Here is a 19,268-nt window from a genome sequence, read left to right as displayed (position 1 = left end):
AATTTTGCTCTTGTTAGGCTTTTTCTAGTGAACAGGATGCTTGCACATACCTACAGATGCATAATCCTTAAGCACACAAATGTTTTCCCTGTTGAGCTTGTCTGCTGTCCATTAACAGCCACCACACCTCATTTGTATAATCCTGGTTTCTATATTATTTGCTAGAAGCTGTCCTTTATAATACTGCTTCAATTTTACATAATGTGATTATCGATTCCTTCTATAGTTTCTTTTTCTCACACTTCCTGTAAAATTCCATTTTTATTATTAATCCTTAATTTTTTTTTCCTAGCCAGACTGTACTTTTATGTTATGATTGCCTTTACAGTGACTACAGCATTTCAGTATTTTCTGCTATTTCAAAAATCACACTTCCACTATAGATGTACCTTAATATTGAAGATGTTACTCACATTTGCAATTTACAAAACTCAGTTTAGCTAGCTACCTTTATCTCAAAACACTGCCTTTCAATACCAAAATCATGGTCTGTACATAATTAGTAGCCATGGAGACCATGAAAACACATAATATTAGACAAATGCATGGACCAGCAGGCTTCTGAGCTGCCCTTAAAGACTTAAATAAGTGCACATGGTCCACTGACCATAATTATACAACTAAATTATCTATAAATTATCCTCATCTTCACCCCCAACCCTCTCCCATTTTAAGGGGGATTCTTGATATTTACCAAGAATCTCAAAGCCTGACTTACCTAAACAGCTGATGCCTTTGACTGGCTGGTCCAGTTACCTCCATCAATCACAAGGGTAACAGCCCACTCAAGAAAAAGGTAATGACTCTGTTCACATCAGCAAGAAGATATGCAGGGCAGAAACAAAATTACATGATGATCTTGCATGCAGATGTTTTAAGTACTTGGTATACAGACTGATGAAGAACAGAAGAAAAATAAGTCAGTAGCACATCATCTGCCATTTAGTACATATCAGGCCAGTAGCCTCAAAGTTAGCAAAATAGCTAGACTGAGCTAGAGATAAGCTTAGAAAACTATACTGAGTGTAAGTAAGATGACAGATTGAATGGTGCCAAAGAAATCCCTCAAGCAAAAGGAAAATCAGAACTGGCAAAAGTGTGTCACTTTTATTTTTTAAAAATTACTGATATACACTATAATAAATGTTTATGTGGGTATGTATATTAATTACATGTATATAGTCTTCAAATTAGTTGTGTCAGGCAAACTATAGTCAAGATAATAAGTTAGAAAAACTAATGTTAGAAATTTTAACTATTAAAAAATTAATACCTTCATAAAGTGACCTTCCATGCCTGATAATGCATAACATAGTGTTTACCTTTTCCCAGATTTAACACTGCAGGAATCTAATGTTCAGCATTTCTAGTTGCCCACCATGCAAGTTCTCAGATGTTCAGCTCTTTGCTAAGCATAAATGCCTAGCACAGCCTTCATATTCTCCTACTTCTACATGAATCAAATATCTTTACATACAAAATGGAAAAATATATCTTGACTTACCCTCTCCTCAAAAAAATTTCCTGTAACAGGCAAATCCTTCTCTTTCTTCACCATGATTTTTACTGCTTATTATTGAGCAGAGGCAGTGTCTTTGCTTGTCCATGAGCACAAGCTAGTAAATACCACCAAGAGGACACCTGGCCTGACAAAGCAATATCTGCATGGAAGGAGGCAACACAGCCAAATAAAGGAGTGTCAAGGCTGCCTTCCCAATTTATGCAAGTGAACTACACAAAATTAGAACATGATTACATCTGCTTGAGCTGTGCTGAGAAAACAGAAGTCTTCCCACTTTTTCCTATCCTACCTGTACAATCCAGCTCCTCCCTCGAACTGGCACTCCTGAGGTCCCTTGCCGAGTTGATTCAGTCTGTTCCGGCAGCAGCAAACTAATTCCTCAAAAGAAGAGCAGTTTTTCCACTAGGTTAGCCAGTTAAATTTGTTTTGCACAGAGGAAAGAAATGGAAATGGCAGGATAGAAGTAAGGCAGACCAGAATTGAAAAAAAAAAATTACAATAGAGGTAAAAAATTGCCAGCCTTGTTCACCCTTCACCTACAGGAGCAGAAGTCTGCAGAGCTCTGTGCTGAACCAGATCACACAACTGATTCAGCTCAAGAAGATCTGGTGGGTTTTTCTGGCAGGGTAATTTTCAGCTGTTTCAGTTCCCTGTCTGCACAGCCACACAACAGGTTATGCCAGCACAGCATGGCATGGCAGTGAACAAGAAAAGTGATGATAGAATCATACCCAAGATTAAACCTGGACAGAGTCCTGTTGGGTTCTAAAGCAGTGGCCACTTACAGCAGACTGCCTGGTACACCAGAAGAAAATTCTCTCAGTAACTCACCTTGAGACGTAGTGAATGCAGGAAGATAAAATCCCTGAAAAGGTGCTGCATGTACTTTCCTAACAGACAAGTCAGATACAAGGTACAAGGAAGGCATGTTCAAACTAAGGATTAATTTAAATATGCTTTTTCTGTCATTTCCTTAGCTACAGCTTTTATAAAAATTTGTAATTCTATTACTAGTTTTGGACATATGAAATACTTCTACATACTACTGAACCTTGTGCTATCTTAAGAGTCATTTCAAGGCTAGTTAACAAAAGACATCTCAATTTCTCTAGAGTATCCAAATATTCAAAGGTTCTGCCCTTTCACCCACATCACCTTCACAAAATGCACAAGAGCAGTTCAAGAGCCAGTGTCTTCCTGGTCACCTCCCATTTCTAGGAAGCTCCCCTTATTGCTACCTAGGGGAAGACCCCTCTGGCACGCACAAGAATTTTAAGAGGCACACACAACCCTGTGGAGGCAAAAAACACCAGTGTGTCTGTATTAGTTTTTTGTGGTCCAAAAATGTGGCTTTTAACCAGTGTCCCAAGAGTCCCCAGTCATCACACTTGGTTCACACTGCAGTGAAGAATCAAAGTATGAATGGAATTCACTTTGGACAAAACTAAACGAGATGCACTCCACAAGTGCACCTACTGCACTCCAACAGTTACTGAGGTCACTCCATGGGTTCTGACCTAGTGTGAGGCAAAACACACTCAGCAGTCTGCAGGAGAAGCCCCAGGACTAGGATCTATTGCTCTAAAGCAGCAGCCCTTGATATCAAAGATTTTACTTACATTGAATGAAATCACAAAAGGTAAATTAACCTACTAAATTACAGTCAAAAGACTTACATAGGTACAGAACAAAATATTTCTTAATTGTGTACTTATCATTGAAGAATTGAGAGAGTACCTAATTATCCAAATATAGGGAATTTCTACATCTGAGGGGTTGTTTTCTTCAATGGCTGCTAGTTGGAATGTCAGCATCTAGGGGGTATTAGAGTTTAAATTTGTACTTAGAAGGAATTAGAATATGTATTTTACTATCACCTCAAATGGCTCCAGGCTGATGTTTTCCCAACATCTAAAACACTGAAAAAGCTCTTGAATGTGGCCTAATCATTAGCTGCTTTCTAGATGCTAATAAGATCTCAAGCATTCATTTTAAAGTAGTTTTCCTCAGCACACTTTTCATATGCACAGCTGAATTTACTTTCTGGAGGCTGAAGCAAAGGTAGAACATTTTTAGCGGGTGTTTGTTCGGTGCAAAAAAGGTTCCTAGGACTCATCTGAATGTGAAGACCTGCTAAAATTATTCTGGGGTGTACTAAAAGCTGCTACTATTCTGGTAAGAAATACTGAAAATTATTACTACTTCACATCTAAAATCTCCCTTATGATTTGATGAGTCCTCACAGCAACTTAAACATAACAATAATGGAATACAAGACATGCTATCAAGGAATTAAAAGATTTTTCTAATATTAAAGATAATCCATGATGTCCCAGTTTAATGCTATACAGAAATTTGCCTCAGATGGCTTTTCCAGAAAGATGTTCTGTTCATCAAAGCACACACAGAAAGTCTACTTGAACCTTTTTCTGACATAACAATGGTGAAATGACAACTAGTATTTTCTCTAATCCTCTTTGATCAACTGCCAAGCCAAAGAGAAAAGTCATGTACTGAAACCATTGTGCATAAACTAGAGCTATACCCTTTGGAATAAAGAAATAGGAACAGGCAGGTGAGCTTCCTTGAAGCTTAACAATCACAGGAAATTCTTCATCAGTTGCTTTTTTCATCAGCTTTTAACATGAACTTTAGAGTTTCCATTTTGATTTTTGATGCTCAGGAAAAAAACCTGAGTCTCACTCAGATAAGAAGGTCCTGCACACTGGAGACATTGGTAACAGCTTTAATTCTTACCATGCTGGAATTTAACTGCAAAATCAGACCTTAAGGCTTCGCAGCTTACCTTCCTACTGTGGAACAGAGCACATTCCTAAAAAATAGATATCAGAATAACATTAGGTTCTGAAACATCAGATTCTGGAACAAACATACCCAGCTTGAACCACATACATTTCACTAATATGACCACTCCCAAATTTTTAAAGCTCTGTGCCTTGCCTTCTTTCCAAAGAATCATGTCATACAGCACTACCCTGTAGTCACATTTACTTGAAAAAGTTAAGAGGTTTCTCTCAAAAGTCTCCAAACCCTCCTCAGTCTCCTGGTTTATTCTACATATCTTTTACTGGCCTCTTCTTTTCTTTATTTTGTTACCTTAATGCCATGATATATGTCCACATGACCAGAAGGGTTTGGAATCTCTTGCAATAGAAGGTTGGGAGGGAAAGAAATTCCCCCTGCAGCCTTTTCAGTCTGCTTGATTACAGCACTCATTAAAAAAGCCTACCATCAAGTACATTTTACTAAAACCAGAAGTACGCAGATTTAGATTCAGCTAAATTCTAGTTTTGAAGTATTAAATTTTGAAGTATCAAATCAGTGCACCAGCAATGATGAAGTTTTAATCAGCAGGAGTTACACACACAGGAACACCTGTTGCAACTTCATCTCAGCATCCCTGGAGCTTTGTGTGTATTATCTACAGAAACACTTTGTCCCTGTACTCTCTGTTAAAGGTGTTTTACAACTTTTTTCCTCACTAGGCTTAATTTACAGCATATTTCTTCAAGGAAGTTGATTTTAAGAACCCTCGATTTGCTGTAGGCTTATTTAATTCTTGCCTTGAATATTCATACAACTAACACAAGAAATTTTGCTAAGAAAGAGGAAAGGAGAACTACATTTTCCCTTTCATCTTTTGAGTTGGTTTTTTTTTTGCTTTTTTTTCCTGGAAACAAGCATTTTTCTCACCAGATATGTACTTACTTTAGGCATCTTGCTGCTTTCTCCCAGTTTTTTTCCAAGGTGACGTTTCTAACAGGGAATCCATAGTAAGCCTTTGGTTTCTCACCATTTACACTGCTATGCCACTACTCTAGATCATATGAAACCGCCATGTCAGTAGGAAACTGTGTCATATCTGCTTGAATACCTGGAAATCTTCTTCCAGAAACTTACTGCCACTCACACTTTCCCAGGACAGGATTTGTGAGTACCTAGTAGAAGGATACATACCTACTCAACAACATCTCTTTGGCAGTCTGATTTGTCTTCCTGATCCCATGAGAATTGTTTTAAGAAGGGGTAAGAAATAGCAGTGTAGAAGTGTGTTGGTTTGCAGAATTTCTAACTAGTACCATATTCAATGTTTCTTCAAGAATTACTGGATTAAGACTTCACAGACTTCACCTCAGGTCTTGCTATCAATTCCTTCCTAAGTGGCCCATCTCATGGCACCAAAAGCAGCTTCATAAGAATAAAGGGAATTTCTTTTTTTTAAGGACAAGCATCATTTGTAGAGATTCTAGAAGCCTTTCCATTCCGAGTCAGATCTGCAAGACACTTTACTGCAATTCATTTTAATTCCCAAAGAATGTGTTTTATTTTTCATCCATACAACTTCCCATAAAATGATTCTGAATAAACAACTTACTTCCTAGATTTCAGTATGCATTTAAATCCCTTCCAGCATACATCTAAAAAAAAAAGAAAAGCACCTATAATCCCACCTCCCAAAAATTCCAAACTATAATACATGGGAAAAAACCCACAGAAAACACAAACCCAAATAAAACCACACTGTATTATTTAACATATACTTTAATTCCTACTTCCCACTTTTAGATCTCAAAAGTCACATAAAATAGCCAGAAAAACCAACAAAATACATGCATAAAAGATTTTTTTTAAAGGAAAAATATTCCACATAGATTTCCTACAATATACAGGACAATGAAGAAAACTAATTTCATAACCACATAGTAAGTACTAAAAGCACACAAAAATTTTATAGTTCAAATCCCAAGTGTATTCTGCTTCTTCACGTTCTTCACTTGAGTAAGTGATATAATTGAATTAGAAAAGGAAGAAATAAAAATATGTATTTCTACACTTGTGATTGTAAGTACATATGCAATTCTTAATATATTTACTTATTTTATAGATCTACTTATACAGTCTGTATGCTGAATAAATAATGAAATGTCAGAATCGGTATGTAATTATTAAGATTACTGTTCTACCTAATATATATAAAGCTAAATTAATGTTGAGTCAGTTCTTGAAGGTCATGGTATATATCAAAAAACATTTTACTGCTCAAAAATAGGTTTTGCTATACATAGCTATTCCCCAACCATTCAAATCAGACAGTGAAAGTCTTGTTGTTTATTTCATAGTATAGGAAACAGAAAATGCATTTTATTCCTTACATCATTCACCCACATTGTAACTGCAGGATAGAGCCCTGTTTTGCAGGATATTGCAAAATTTACACAGAAGATTATTCTTAAAGGTTTATGCTAATTTTTTTCCACTTGACAAGTTAGGCATAAAATAGGCCTCAGTAAATTAGTTTGAAACAAAACAAGTAAACAAAACATCACATACAAGTCTCTTACTTGCAAAATGAAATTTTCTAAAATAACTGCCTAATTAGATCTATTTTTCCCAAGCACTTTTTATGCAATTACTGTTCTTTTTAAATTTTAAAATTTTTTTTTCATTTGTTTTATGATAAAATAAAACAGCTAAAGGCTATGCTCTTTTTTTATTAATTAAAAACACCCCACAGGAAAAAGACTGCTACCTGCTCTTTTCACTTATGGATATTAGCCTCCAGTTCATCAAGGAGACCTTTTTCAGGCATTCTGTTAAACTTTCAAGAAGAATTCTGTCATACACAACACTACAAATTATAAGGCTGTTTCTGTGTAAGAGGTGGAGAGTTGCATAGTGCATCTACATATATGAACAGAATGTAAATTATTTCTTTTCCTTAATTCACACTTCAAGACATTATAAATATCAAACAAGAACTAAAATTTGTTCTCATTTTTAGTTATCATGTCCTCTTGTTGCATAAGAATCTCACAAATTGCAGACAACAGAATCTATTCTTGCTTACCTACAAAAAATTCCAGACAGCTATGGCTAAATCAACAATAAAGGTGGAATTCTGTGTGTATATCAGAATTTTGTATGGTAGACTCTCCAAAACATGGCCTGATGATCACATACTCTGTTACTGTCCAATTAACAAAGCCAGCAGACCAACTAAAGGTTATCCCAGAACTAAGCTGGTCCTCATGAAATTCACAATCAGTAATTTTTAAGGTAAACATCATGGAAAGTTTTCCTGCAGGACTGGAAAAGGCGACAAATATAAACGTAGAAAAGCAAATGAAAACATGCTGTAATGGGTATGCTCTGTGCTGCTAAATATGAACCACAGACATGGAGCGTGGGTGAAGATGGAAGTCTTTCAACTGTATTTGGATAAGTAAACTCCAAATCAAGAAACACTGAGTACACAAGACTTCTTACCCCTGATATATAAAAACACAAAATTCTCCAAATTAATGCCCATTTCTTATGCAAGTAGGTATCATTTCCCAACTATACATGTATAACTTCATCTCTTTCTTTAGGTGCTTTTACTTTCAGTGTTTCTACTTCCCATTCAAAAGAAAGAATACTACAGCAAGCAAGTTACATTTCAAGTACAAGAGTCCACTGTATCAGAGAGATTTCAGCACCTATTTTTGTTCCATGCCATACACTAAAAAATGATGGGGGGGGGGGGGGGGAAGCAAGGACTTTCTTCCTCTAAGTTTAAAAGGTAAAGCACAGTTAGACTACAAAAAGGAAGTGAGGTGATTTCACTGATCATGTTCACGAGATTAAGCTCATCATCCTAGCCATATAAAGTCAAAAAGAAAAATGTACAGCTGCCAATGGCAAACAGGGAGGAGATCTCCTAGTTTCTATGGATAAACTCAACATTAGGACAGTCTTTCAGGTGAGAAAGATGAAAATCAATTTTACTCTGAATCCAGAGTGTTTTAATGGAAGCACAGTGTTTCTCTAACTAAGACTCCCAGGAGAAGGTACTGCCTTTAATCTATGTTTTGAAGATAAGTGCCCAATAAGGTGTAATTTTGGACAGAAGTCAGATCACAAACAAAAAGTAAGCAACCTCAATTTAGACAATTAGGGCAACTTGATGATAACTCCTAGGAAACCTAGTGTCAGTCCTCCTCCTGCAAGCACCTCTATAAGAAGGTTTCCCACTAATTCCAAAGCATGAACAGAGCCACCATCACTAAGAGACCTTGCAACTTGCATGCTATTAATGAACAGTTAGAGGAAAGTCATGAGAAGGTACCTCATAAAATAAGAAAGAGGCAAATGACTTCAGTTGGGAAACAGACAGCCTATATATTTCTAAAACAGTCTGACCAACATATAGTGACACCCGAAGTATTTTGTCACATTTCTCAAAGATAATTTTTACAAAACATTCATATCTCTGAACTTCAGATCTGCCCAGGCAACCTCTTTGGTTGCAGTTGTCATGTAGATAAGGGCCTCACCATCTCAGAAGAAAGCTTGCTTCAAAGTGATACATTCAGACACAATGTCCACGCTCAGTCATTTCAACCAACTAAGGAGTCTCAGACACAAAGGCAAGGCTGTAATCTTCCTCACTACAGGGTTACCTGGACATCAAGGTCTGAGTCACACATTCAGAAACATTTGTCTGCTTTACTGTGTAGGTTATGGCCACAGCTATCATTGAAAATGTTTTAATCTTTACACAGAGGAAGAAAGGAAGAACAATGTATCTGAAGAGAAATTTGCCTAAACTCCTTACTCGCTTTATGAAAGGGAAAGGCTGTACCACATTGAAAGCAATACTGAACACAATTAAACTGGCCTGAAAAAAAGTTAGTCTGAAAGTTTTTTCCTAAACAAGGAAGAAACAATACAAAATGAGGAGCAAAGACAGAAAATGATGTTTATGTCTGGTGAGGACTTTCTCACAGACCTGCCTCAAAAGCAGACAACCTGAATGAAGAGCTATTAGCCAACCCAAAATCTGACAAATTTTTATCACTAATATTCTGAAAAAACCAAACATGTAACAAAACCTTGAGTTTTGGCCAGCTACATTAAATGCTTACTGGAGAGAAAACAAAAAGAGAAGCAAATAAGAAGATAACGGGGATGGAGACGAAAAAAACACAAAATAGGAACAACCAGAGAAAACCAGAGCATGTTTTTTTCCATTGAGCCAGTGGAGATGGCAACATCATTCAGAACTCTCTGGATGGTTCCAGTCAAGGGTCTGCTTTAGTCACTGACAAAACAAGAAAGGTCACAGATTATATAACTGCTACCAATGCCACCACCAGTGAAGGATGACCTAATATTGATTCAACCTTGGCCAGAGCACACAATTTCTCCTCTTTTCTAGCCAACTTCAATATTACAAAATTCTGTACTTAGAACACCAGGTCCAGCAGCCTGGCACCACTGGTAACTGATTAACAACTGTTCTGTTAGAGATATCCCAAACATGAAAGGCTTGCAAGGGGCAACCAGAGTAATTCTGTACCTGCACTTTGCTAAGGAAGCACTGATGCACAACAGTACACACAAAGCATGCATAGAATCCAGCCTTTACTGTAAATGTGGAGATCTCTCCTCTTTTTCATTTATCTACCCCGCATTTCTTCTTTCTCCATGACTGTTTTATTTTTAAAAGAAGATATCCAGAACACTTAAATGACAAAGCTTTGGACGTTGTTTGTCCAACTCTGTTATTCCATCACAAAAATCTCCCAATCTGACATTTAGCATTACAGCCCTTTTAAAATGCATTTTACCATAAAAGTAAACTCACAACAACATAATACTGAAGCTCTATTAGTAGCTCATGTGCTTGCACTACATATCAAAGGTAGCAGAGGGAAAACCTAGGTTTGGAACCTAAGTGAGCAGTATCTTTAATCTGAACACTTCATTAAACCCTGGTGCTGAATATGCCACTTTCATGGTTCCACTCTTCACTAATTAGAAAACTTATTGAAATGATAACACACAAAGATTAGAATTCATATTTCTATCCACAAACCAGTGAGGATTCCTATGTGCATAAGACATAACCCTGTATTTCTCAAGTTTCACAGTTTTGAAATCAGTCAGTTGTATTTTTCCTCCTGTTTCAGTAGAGAAGTCTAACTCTACAACTTTCTATACAGAGACTCAAAAATAAGCATGAGTGTCATTCTCAACTCCATAGATGCTGTACACACCAAAGTATTTTTCCTGATTTCAGGAAGGCAGTTCTTTCATGCTGAGAAAACGTCCTAATTATGGGTTTTGTTCTTATCATTGACTCTTAACTAAAAGACCTCCACAGTTTGGGAATAAGAGAAATTAGCAAGTAATTTCTGTAAAAAAAGCCCAAGGTGCTACATTCTGCATAAATTTGCATTTGAACACAGTTACTTTAGTAAACAATAACCAAGATTTCTATTTCTCTAATCCACTATACCAGTCCAAATTTGCCACAAGTGGAAAAGTACCCATTTGTTTCTAGATGAAACTAGTGAGACATACACAATCACAGAGCTCTACCAAGCAAAACTAAATACAATAACTTAAAACAATGTAATGAAACTAAGCCTTGTGACAAACATTACTCACTCTCAATATTCTCTGGAGCCATGTGCATCAGTCTCTACACGTAAGAATAACAATGTGCCCAAATAATTTTTATATGTCCTCATTTAAAAATAAACACACAACTTTACACCAAATTAATTCAACAGTTACTCCTTCATAAATAAATTCAAATTCCATCTGAGTACGACCATAAGGTGCAGTACTGATTATTTTCTAAACTGAGCATACCAAGTCTAACAGGAGCATAAATCTGTATGCCTGTGCTGATAAGACCACAAGTATATACTGCTAAGAAAACAAACATATGCCTATGATCTTAATTAGAAAAGCTAAAGGAGTCATGTTATGTTAATGATCTAATTTCTGATCACTAAGCTATTCTAAATGTTAAAAATAATAGTGCACATACCTAACCTTTTCATTTCTACACTTATTCCTCCATACAACAGCATGCATTATTAGTTCATTTCTATAAGAAAAATTCAGAAGAGTACATTTTTAATTTGTCTTTTCATAGCTGAAACAGAAGAAACAGCTAGGGGGTCCAAATCCCCCAAAGTACAAATATTCTCTTTCCAGGTTATAGGAGATGCTGGAGCAGAAAATAATATTTTATTTCAGGTTTGCAAACACACACAAAAAGGGGGCTAGGAAAATTGTAAGAAACCAAGGTGTCCCCTTTCAAAATAAAAATAATTATTTGCAAAAACTGTCAGCCTGAAATTCAAAACGACCACATTAAGGTGAAAAAAACTAAAACTGTTCTGTTTGGTTATGCCTCTTGGATTTCCTCTAAAAAAAATACTAAAATTAGGCCAGAAGCTCTTCTCAATGAAATTACAAATTATGATACAAAGTTAAAAGAGTTTAACAATGATCAAACAGGATTTACGGTACAAAATAAGTGTATTCTGAAAGACTATCTGAACCTATTGAGAGACTAAATAGTTATTTTAACTATTATAACACCATATGTGCCTGGTAGTGTATTTTGGGAACACTTACATGTGAAAATTATTACAACTCTGATCAAAAGAAAATAATAACCCACGTTACACACCATGAAGTTGCACAAAATATGCGAAGAAAAATATGCATTCTGCTTGCACTCCCTTCCCACTTTAACTTTTACAATAATAGGTAGTGGCACATATGTCCTATCCTTCAGGAACAAAGGGAACAAACCCCCCCATGTAACTTTTGCATCTGGTCCAACACGCTCTACCCATATTAAGGATCTGACTGCCTGGAATTCACAAGCACACTGAGGATTTCCACTTGCATGTACCGTGCTTTTCTAGCGGTTTATCGTCACCATCACCTTGCGGCCGAGCGCTGCCCAGGAAGGGAAGGAGGGGAAGGGCTCCAGCCTGGCTGCCGGCAGCGGGATCAGCACCGGGCACAGGAACAGCGCCGGGGGCTGCCGCGGGCTCGCAACGCGCCGCTCGGGTCAAACACCGCTAGCGGGAATAAATAACTTCAGGGTTAACTCCAGGCCTCCTCTGCCGTCAATGTCCCCTCTCTCACTCCAAGCATCCTCCTACTCCTGAGCGAGCTCACAACGCCGCTTTCCACGAACAATCATGTCTTCCCAGGCTCCCGCTGAAACCTACGGAGCTTGACGCCTAAAAATTTCGCCGGTATCTCTGGCCCCTTCCTCGCACAGAAGCGGCGCTGACGCCCGTGTACAGCGGAACCTCTCGGGGCTCCGCTCCTGGGCGCGCCGCCCGCTGCGCCGAGCTCCGCGGGGCTCCGGGATACGCCGAGATCCCGGCACAGGAGCCCCCGGCCCGTCACACCCGCACTGGCTCCGGGAGCCCGTCTGTGCAGCCACCGCAGGTCATGTGCCACGGGTTTATTAAAGGATCATCCGTGCGCTATGAGCGGCAGCATCATAAATGCCCTCCTCCCCCTCCCCACAGAGAGCACACAGGCACAGGCATCCCCACCCACCCCCTCCCGATCCCCAAAGTAAAGGCCAGGGAGGGGGAGGGGAAGGAGCCATCCCAAAGGAGCTGCCGTGCGGAGCGTGCCCAGCTCGGGCATTCCCGCGGCCGGGAGCTGAGGCCGCCTCCCGCCCGGGGAAGGCAGGCCCGGCACCTGCCGGCCCGCAGCCTGCGCCGGCCGCAGGCTCCCTTCTCCAGCGCCTTCGAGCTGCCGGCACCGCCGCGCTCGGAGGAAGCCCGGCCGCGTTCCGGCCCCCCAGCCCCTCCGGCGTTCGCCCACTCGCGCACTCCGTCCCCTTCGCGCGGGTTATCCCCGGGTCAGTCCCCGTGGCTGCGGCGCCCGCCCGCCTGCGGCAGCGCTGCCCAGCGCCGGCCGGCCCCGCTCACGCCGTCCGCCGGCGGCCGGAGCGCCGCCCCCACGCCCCGACCCCGGCTCCGGGCTTCGGGTACCGCACGCACGGCGGAGGGGCGCTCCCTGCGTAGCGGCGGCGGCGCCGCCACGGGAGAGACGGGCGGCCGGCGGGGCACCCCGCGGGGCGGCCTGAGGCACGCACCGACCCGCGGCCGCCCCCCGCGCGTCCCCAACGCCGTGCCCGGCGCGGCCCGGTACCTGTGAGGACGCCGACGCGGATCTGGTGGTCGTGGTTCGTCAGGATCATCCCCTCCGACGCCATGTTCGCGGCGCAGGACCGCACTGCCGGGGGGGGGGGGGTAGGCGGCGCGGGAGCGGCGCGAGCGCAGAGTGGGCGGGGCAGGGGTGGCGGGGCGGGGATGAGGGGCGGGGCCGGGCGGGGGCGGGGCCTGGGCTACGACGGCGCCGGGGGGGGTGCGAGACTAGCGCGGTGCGCGCGGCGCAGGCAGCACCAATCCAGCGCCGAGAACCCTGCCCGAGCCTGGGCATCCCTGATTCCGGGCGCTGGTAGGTTCATTCCCGAGACTTCGGAAAACGGGAATAGACAAATAGCTAGGGTGGTCATCATCTTGGTTAGCGTGACGCCACAGAGCCACAGATTCAATTAGGCTGGAAAAAACCTCTGTGATCGTCAGCTATGAGCAGCCTTGCCGAGTAGAGCACGGCCCTGACACCACATCCAGTCCTCTGTCAAACACCTCCGGGGACGTGGCTGCACCTCCTCCCTGCGCAGCCCGTTGCCACGGCTAATTTTTCACGTCTCTGTGAAAAATCTCATCCTGACATCCTGCCGGAGCCTCCCCTGGTGCAGCTTCAGACTGACAGACTAACAGACTGACAGACCCTTGTCCTGTCGCTGTGCCCGGAGAAGAGGCCGACCCGCACCTGGCTGCGCCTCCTTTCAGGTGGCTGTGGACAGCGACGAGGTCACCCCTGAGCTCCTGTTCTCCAGGCTGGAAATAAAGACATACATTTTTTCCCCCCACCAATTTCCTCAGCAGAGCTCAGCAGGATGGGTTTTTTTTACCTTTCCAGGCCTCTTCTGTCACCTGTGAGTTCTTCCTCTTTACTCTGAGACTAAAGCTGTTGTTACACAACAAAGCAACAGTTGTTTTGACAAAGTAACTTAGTGTCATCTTTTTTTGTCTAACTTATGTTACGTTGGATACTCTCAGGAAGCAAACATTTAAACTCGTTTTGAATAAATATGTGGGCAAACGTCTTCCACATTGATTAGCACCATCACCAACTACAAATGATAACCCATTGTCAAAATTCAAGTCCCCTGACTTCTGCAGATCTTTATATTTTTGGGTATTCCTCTTGCATTTTCAATGCTATCTTACTAATTGCAGACTCTGTATTAGTCTCCTTTTGACTGCCTACTAACAAGCAATTATTGAAAGCATGTGTAATTTGTATGTACATAAATGAACGACTTCAGTTTTCTCCTTAGCATATCACTTTCTTCGATGAACGGCTAGCACAAAAAAAAAAAAATAAAGAAAGAAAGGGCTGAAGAAATATCCTCAGTCTATGGGGAAGTCACACTAGTAGCACTTTGGTGGGGTGTGCAGCAGCACACGATATCAGTATTTCTGTATTGGCACAGCAGTTGCAGTGTGTGCAGCCATAGAGACTGAGAATCCAGGCTCCAGGGATCTCTGGTTATGCAATGGTATAATACAACATATGTGGGTGGGTGTAAGCCTGAACCCAAAACAGCATGGTTACTGAAGATATACTGCATCTCTGGTGCTCATACTGCTGTTCCCTCATGGGTTCAGACACTATTTGTTGAATATTCTGCTGTAGACAAGGCAAAAAGATTTTTTTTTTGCAAATGTATCTGAAATTATCTAAAGTGAGAGCAAATAGCTTGACATTTTGTAGTTCCTGCAGAGGATTCTCACACCCTAAAAACAGTATTGTTTATTCAGAGCATCTCAGTCTCCCTGTGTAGCCTGTTGATTTGTTGCTCTTGTGGATGGTAAGGAGGTGGAGCAAAATTCAGATTCCACTGGCAGCATTAGGTGTATTATTTCTGGATTTATAAGTGCCTGCTAGAGGGATTTGTATGAGAATTTTTTTTGTACAGAAATGTAGTAGATGATTGTATTAAAGCAACAAAATAAGTTTACAAATTTTTAAAACACTGAAATTGATGAGAAGCTGAAATTGACAATAGGGGTTTGTTACTGTGATGTGAAAAGCCTTGTAAACTGGATGGGAGATCCATAATAGTTCAGGAGAAGGTTGTGAATGGGATGATGTCCTGCAGTCAAATTTGTGACACAGCAAGAAAGCAAGTGTGTGTGATGCAGAAGCCTTTTACTGCAGGGACATATTCTAGGTAATTGTGCTAGCAACCCACACTGGAGTTCACATTGACTACCCAGAGAAAAACAAGTTTTCCTCATCAAAGTCAATACAAAGCTGATAGTCACATTTTGCCCTGGTCATGTCAGAGTTGAAGTATAACTCAATTCAGTAACCTCTCAGCAAATTTTTTACATTATTTTGTCTGCCAGCTGGCAATTATCAGTATCTCTGTTAACTGAAGCACTGCCTTTTCATCAAGCTGGCTCTGCCAGCTATGCTTGTTCCATGTGGTCTACTGGGAAACAGAGTGGCTTTCTCAGTTTATCATGAGCACCACTGAATTACATCTTTTATTTGGGGAAAACACTTTGAGCAGACAGGAGGCTCCTGTACTAACCTCCATAGTAACCTGTAGAAATCTTAACTATTAAAATAAGGAGCCTTCAGTATGATTACAGGAAGATTGTTTTCTTCATTACAGTGTGGGAAAGGATGATTTAAACTCTCCATGAAAGTGATCAGACACTTCATATTTACAATAAGGATTCAGTATAATTTCTATAGTTTTGCTGTCTTGTGGATCTGATTTTTTTTTTAGTAACTCCTTAACTATAACTTCTTACTCTATTCTGTTTTGTTTACAACTGGTTGGATGTTTGGATCAGCAGTGGGACATGGCACTTCAACTGTGTGCCATTGGTGCAGATCCTGCTGAAGACATTAACTAGCTGGTTTAATAAATGATTAATTAAATTTAAAACATTTCCATTTGTGCCACTGGTGCAAATCCAAGTCAGGTCAAGAGCCTAGCTGGCTCAATGGTTAAGTAATAGGAAACAAAGTTGTATCTCCAGCTTATTCATGTGAGTCTATAAACAGTCAGGAAACTAAGGCTGAGACTTTAAAATAAAAAGATTTTCCAATTCAGCCGTCGTTTTGAAGTCAGTCTATTACAGGTTATTACTTTCTGATATGTTTACATACTCTGTGTTGATCTACAAATTTTGAAAAAGAAGAGTACAAACATTTACATGTGTAACCACTGCCACTGATGTAGCACAATATTCATCACTCTAAAAGAGGGTGAGAGAGGTGATTTCTCCAAACAATCCATTTCCTTGGGCAAGCATCTAGGAAAAATACAGATCATGCACCATATTTTAGCTATGTAGGGTTAGAAAACCATCCAAATGTCATCATGGCATATTCCATAGTTCATCCTTGCCACCTGAACATTGCCAGAGGCCTCCTGAGAATCCTTTCTGGATTTCTACCTCCAGTCATGAGTAGGAACCCAATTTCAGTGATTGCTCTAACTATTAACGGGAAACAAAATGTGTTTTGCTTACAGTAAAACTTAATTACTCCTTGCATTGCACCAATACTTGCAACGTCAAATTTGTCTATTAAGCAAATAACCTATATCTGTGAGACTACATGATAAGAGAAGCTGTTAACTCTTCCACTTGGTAACAAACTACATCACAATTTAGCTGATTACTGTTTGCAATGTGGGCATTTGCAGCAATGACAGGCATGTGGAAAACTCCAAAGGAAAGGTGGCCTTGAGAGACATCCATGCACACTCTCTCCCTTCCTGCCTCCTCCCACTCAGCTGCCTACTGTGGTGCAACTTTTGAAATGGCACCATATGCTCTAGGATACAACCTCACATATATTCTTAGAAACAGCAACATCTGGAAGAGTGATATTTACTGAGCTTATGTGCTATGACTTTGATGGCTGTGGTAGTGACAGCCATTTGAGCTGCCTCCAATTCAAACCCATTGCAGCCTTTTTTCTCTTACTCTCCTACCAGGTCAGACCAAAAAATCTCTTCCTTTCCAGTCATCCTTCCCGTGATAAAGGTTATAGCAAACCCCTGTATTCTCATTATTTAATGCACAAAGCACGTCTATCCAGCTTGTCTTTCTTTATCTGAGATTTCAGATGTTACTGTTTTGCTGCTCAGTTGAATAAATGTTTCTGTTTCTATGAGTCTCTGGGAAAGAGTGTTCTGTAGATCTCAAGGACATGCTGGACCACTGTGGTTTTTTGCATTATGCAGACACACAAATTTTTGTCCAGACTTTCCCAGACAGAATTCCTAGGCAGGGAAGTTCCAGATTGAAGTATATCCTCAGCATGGTAACAAGGTTTGAATCCTTCTCTAAGAAGCAGTGGAGGTCTTGCAGATCCTGTGATAAGGATTATCTTTTGATTCATCATCTTTATCTTTTTGACCACCATCCATTGAGCTGGTCCTACTACTTTCTTGGTTCCACCTTGAAAATTATGCACCAGATATTTTACTGTAGTTATTCTGTGTTAATCTGACAAAGTAGGCTTTTCTTGAATAGCACTACACTAAAACAGGGTTTCCTTTCTTTTAGAATAATTTGGAAATGGGGCCAGCCAAAGGCAATCTTGATGCTCCCAGGTGCCAATTCTCGTGGGTCACTGCAGCCCTTACTGCAGAGTACAGCCCGCCCGAGAGCAGAACCAAAGCCTTTGAGATAGGTTTGCAATGTGTGTGACATCTGACTACAAATGCAGTGCCATTGATTCACTACTAGTATGGGTGCCTGACAAAAATAAATGAATCTTAGTGTGACTCCACGAGTGGTGTTGACACATTCAATTGTCTGTGCTTCGTTTGCTGCAAAACAGTAGCTATTTTAGAAAAGCATTTGACGAGTTTAGCATACACAAAGAGTAGACAGATTTAAAAGACATCTTACTGGAACATTCTATTTTTGAGATTTCACTTTGACAAAACTGCCTCATTAAGGACTTGGATATGAAAAGCAGGAAAATGCTTTTGGATCTCATGTAAACTAAATTCAGAATTCTGATGAGCTGAATCAGTTCTTTCCATACATTATTTTCCTTTATCTGTATTTCTCCTTGTTTTTATGTAAGAGATGACATAAAACCTTAAGGTATCTCGATCTTGATGAATGAGCAAGATGACTCCAAACTGTATGAAATAAGGGAGAAAGAGGAAAGAGAAGGTATTTTGAACCCAAATTAAATTATAATATTTTGGAATGAACTAACCACAAATAATCATCACATGTTGTAGCCAAAAGTGAAAAAATGACTCTCCTGCAGGACACCTTGCTGTTTAGTTTGCTTTGACTTAGTATAAGCATTAAAACTATTAGAATAGATCCTCTAAGGAAGAAAAAGATTCTTTATGGCAAAGAGCAGCTGCAGCCTCCTGCCAGCTTGGCTGAAGGCAAATTCACCAACATGCATTTTCAAATATTGGATTTCAGCTCTCAGCAATGTGACAGTGGCTTTCAGAGAGTCTGTCCACCTTCAGACAAATGCAACTATATAAAAAAATAAAATTCAGGCAAAAAGCAAGTGGCCATGCCCTCTCCAGGCTCGTAAATCCTGATTTAGGTCATTTATGTTATATTTATGGTATAAAGTGGTTGGCTTGTTGTCAAATTGCATACAATGGGACACATGAGACTCCTTGTACCCACAACTGCCTTTGTTCTTTGATAAATGAGTCTTGGAAAGTATACCTGTTTTTCATGTGTTAACCCCATGATTGGTGTGCATCATTCTCACTAGGTCACTCTGCACCTTTGTGGGTTTTTTTACCAGAAGAGTTCTT

The 19,268-nt window shown here is 40.4% G+C and overlaps 1 protein-coding gene and 1 long non-coding RNA gene across 28 annotated transcripts in view; one reads left to right on the top strand and one right to left on the bottom strand.

Moving 5' to 3' along the window:
- The window catches only part of GPHN (gephyrin), a 271,807-nt gene extending 258,143 nt beyond the window's left edge, over nucleotides 1-13,664 (bottom strand). For all 26 annotated transcript variants that reach the window (XM_074542808.1, XM_074542813.1, XM_074542812.1 and 23 more), the window contains exon 1: nucleotides 13,514-13,664. In XM_074542808.1, the coding sequence (XP_074398909.1) occupies nucleotides 13,514-13,577 (64 nt within the window). In that variant the 5' untranslated portion in view covers nucleotides 13,578-13,664. The remainder of the gene's footprint in view (nucleotides 1-13,513) is intronic.
- Nucleotides 13,665-13,718: 54 nt separating this feature from the next.
- The window catches only part of LOC113459595 (uncharacterized), a 70,533-nt gene continuing 64,983 nt past the window's right edge, over nucleotides 13,719-19,268 (top strand). For both annotated transcript variants that reach the window (XR_012580804.1, XR_003381000.2), the window contains exon 1: nucleotides 13,719-14,366. This is a non-coding gene — a long non-coding RNA (uncharacterized LOC113459595). The remainder of the gene's footprint in view (nucleotides 14,367-19,268) is intronic.

Source organism: Zonotrichia albicollis, chromosome 6 (assembly GCF_047830755.1).
Source record: "Zonotrichia albicollis isolate bZonAlb1 chromosome 6, bZonAlb1.hap1, whole genome shotgun sequence".
In the NCBI taxonomy this organism is placed as follows: Eukaryota; Metazoa; Chordata; class Aves; order Passeriformes; family Passerellidae; genus Zonotrichia; species Zonotrichia albicollis.
The sequence above is the reverse complement of the archived record's forward strand: the minus strand, read 5'-3'. Positions and strand labels throughout refer to the sequence as shown.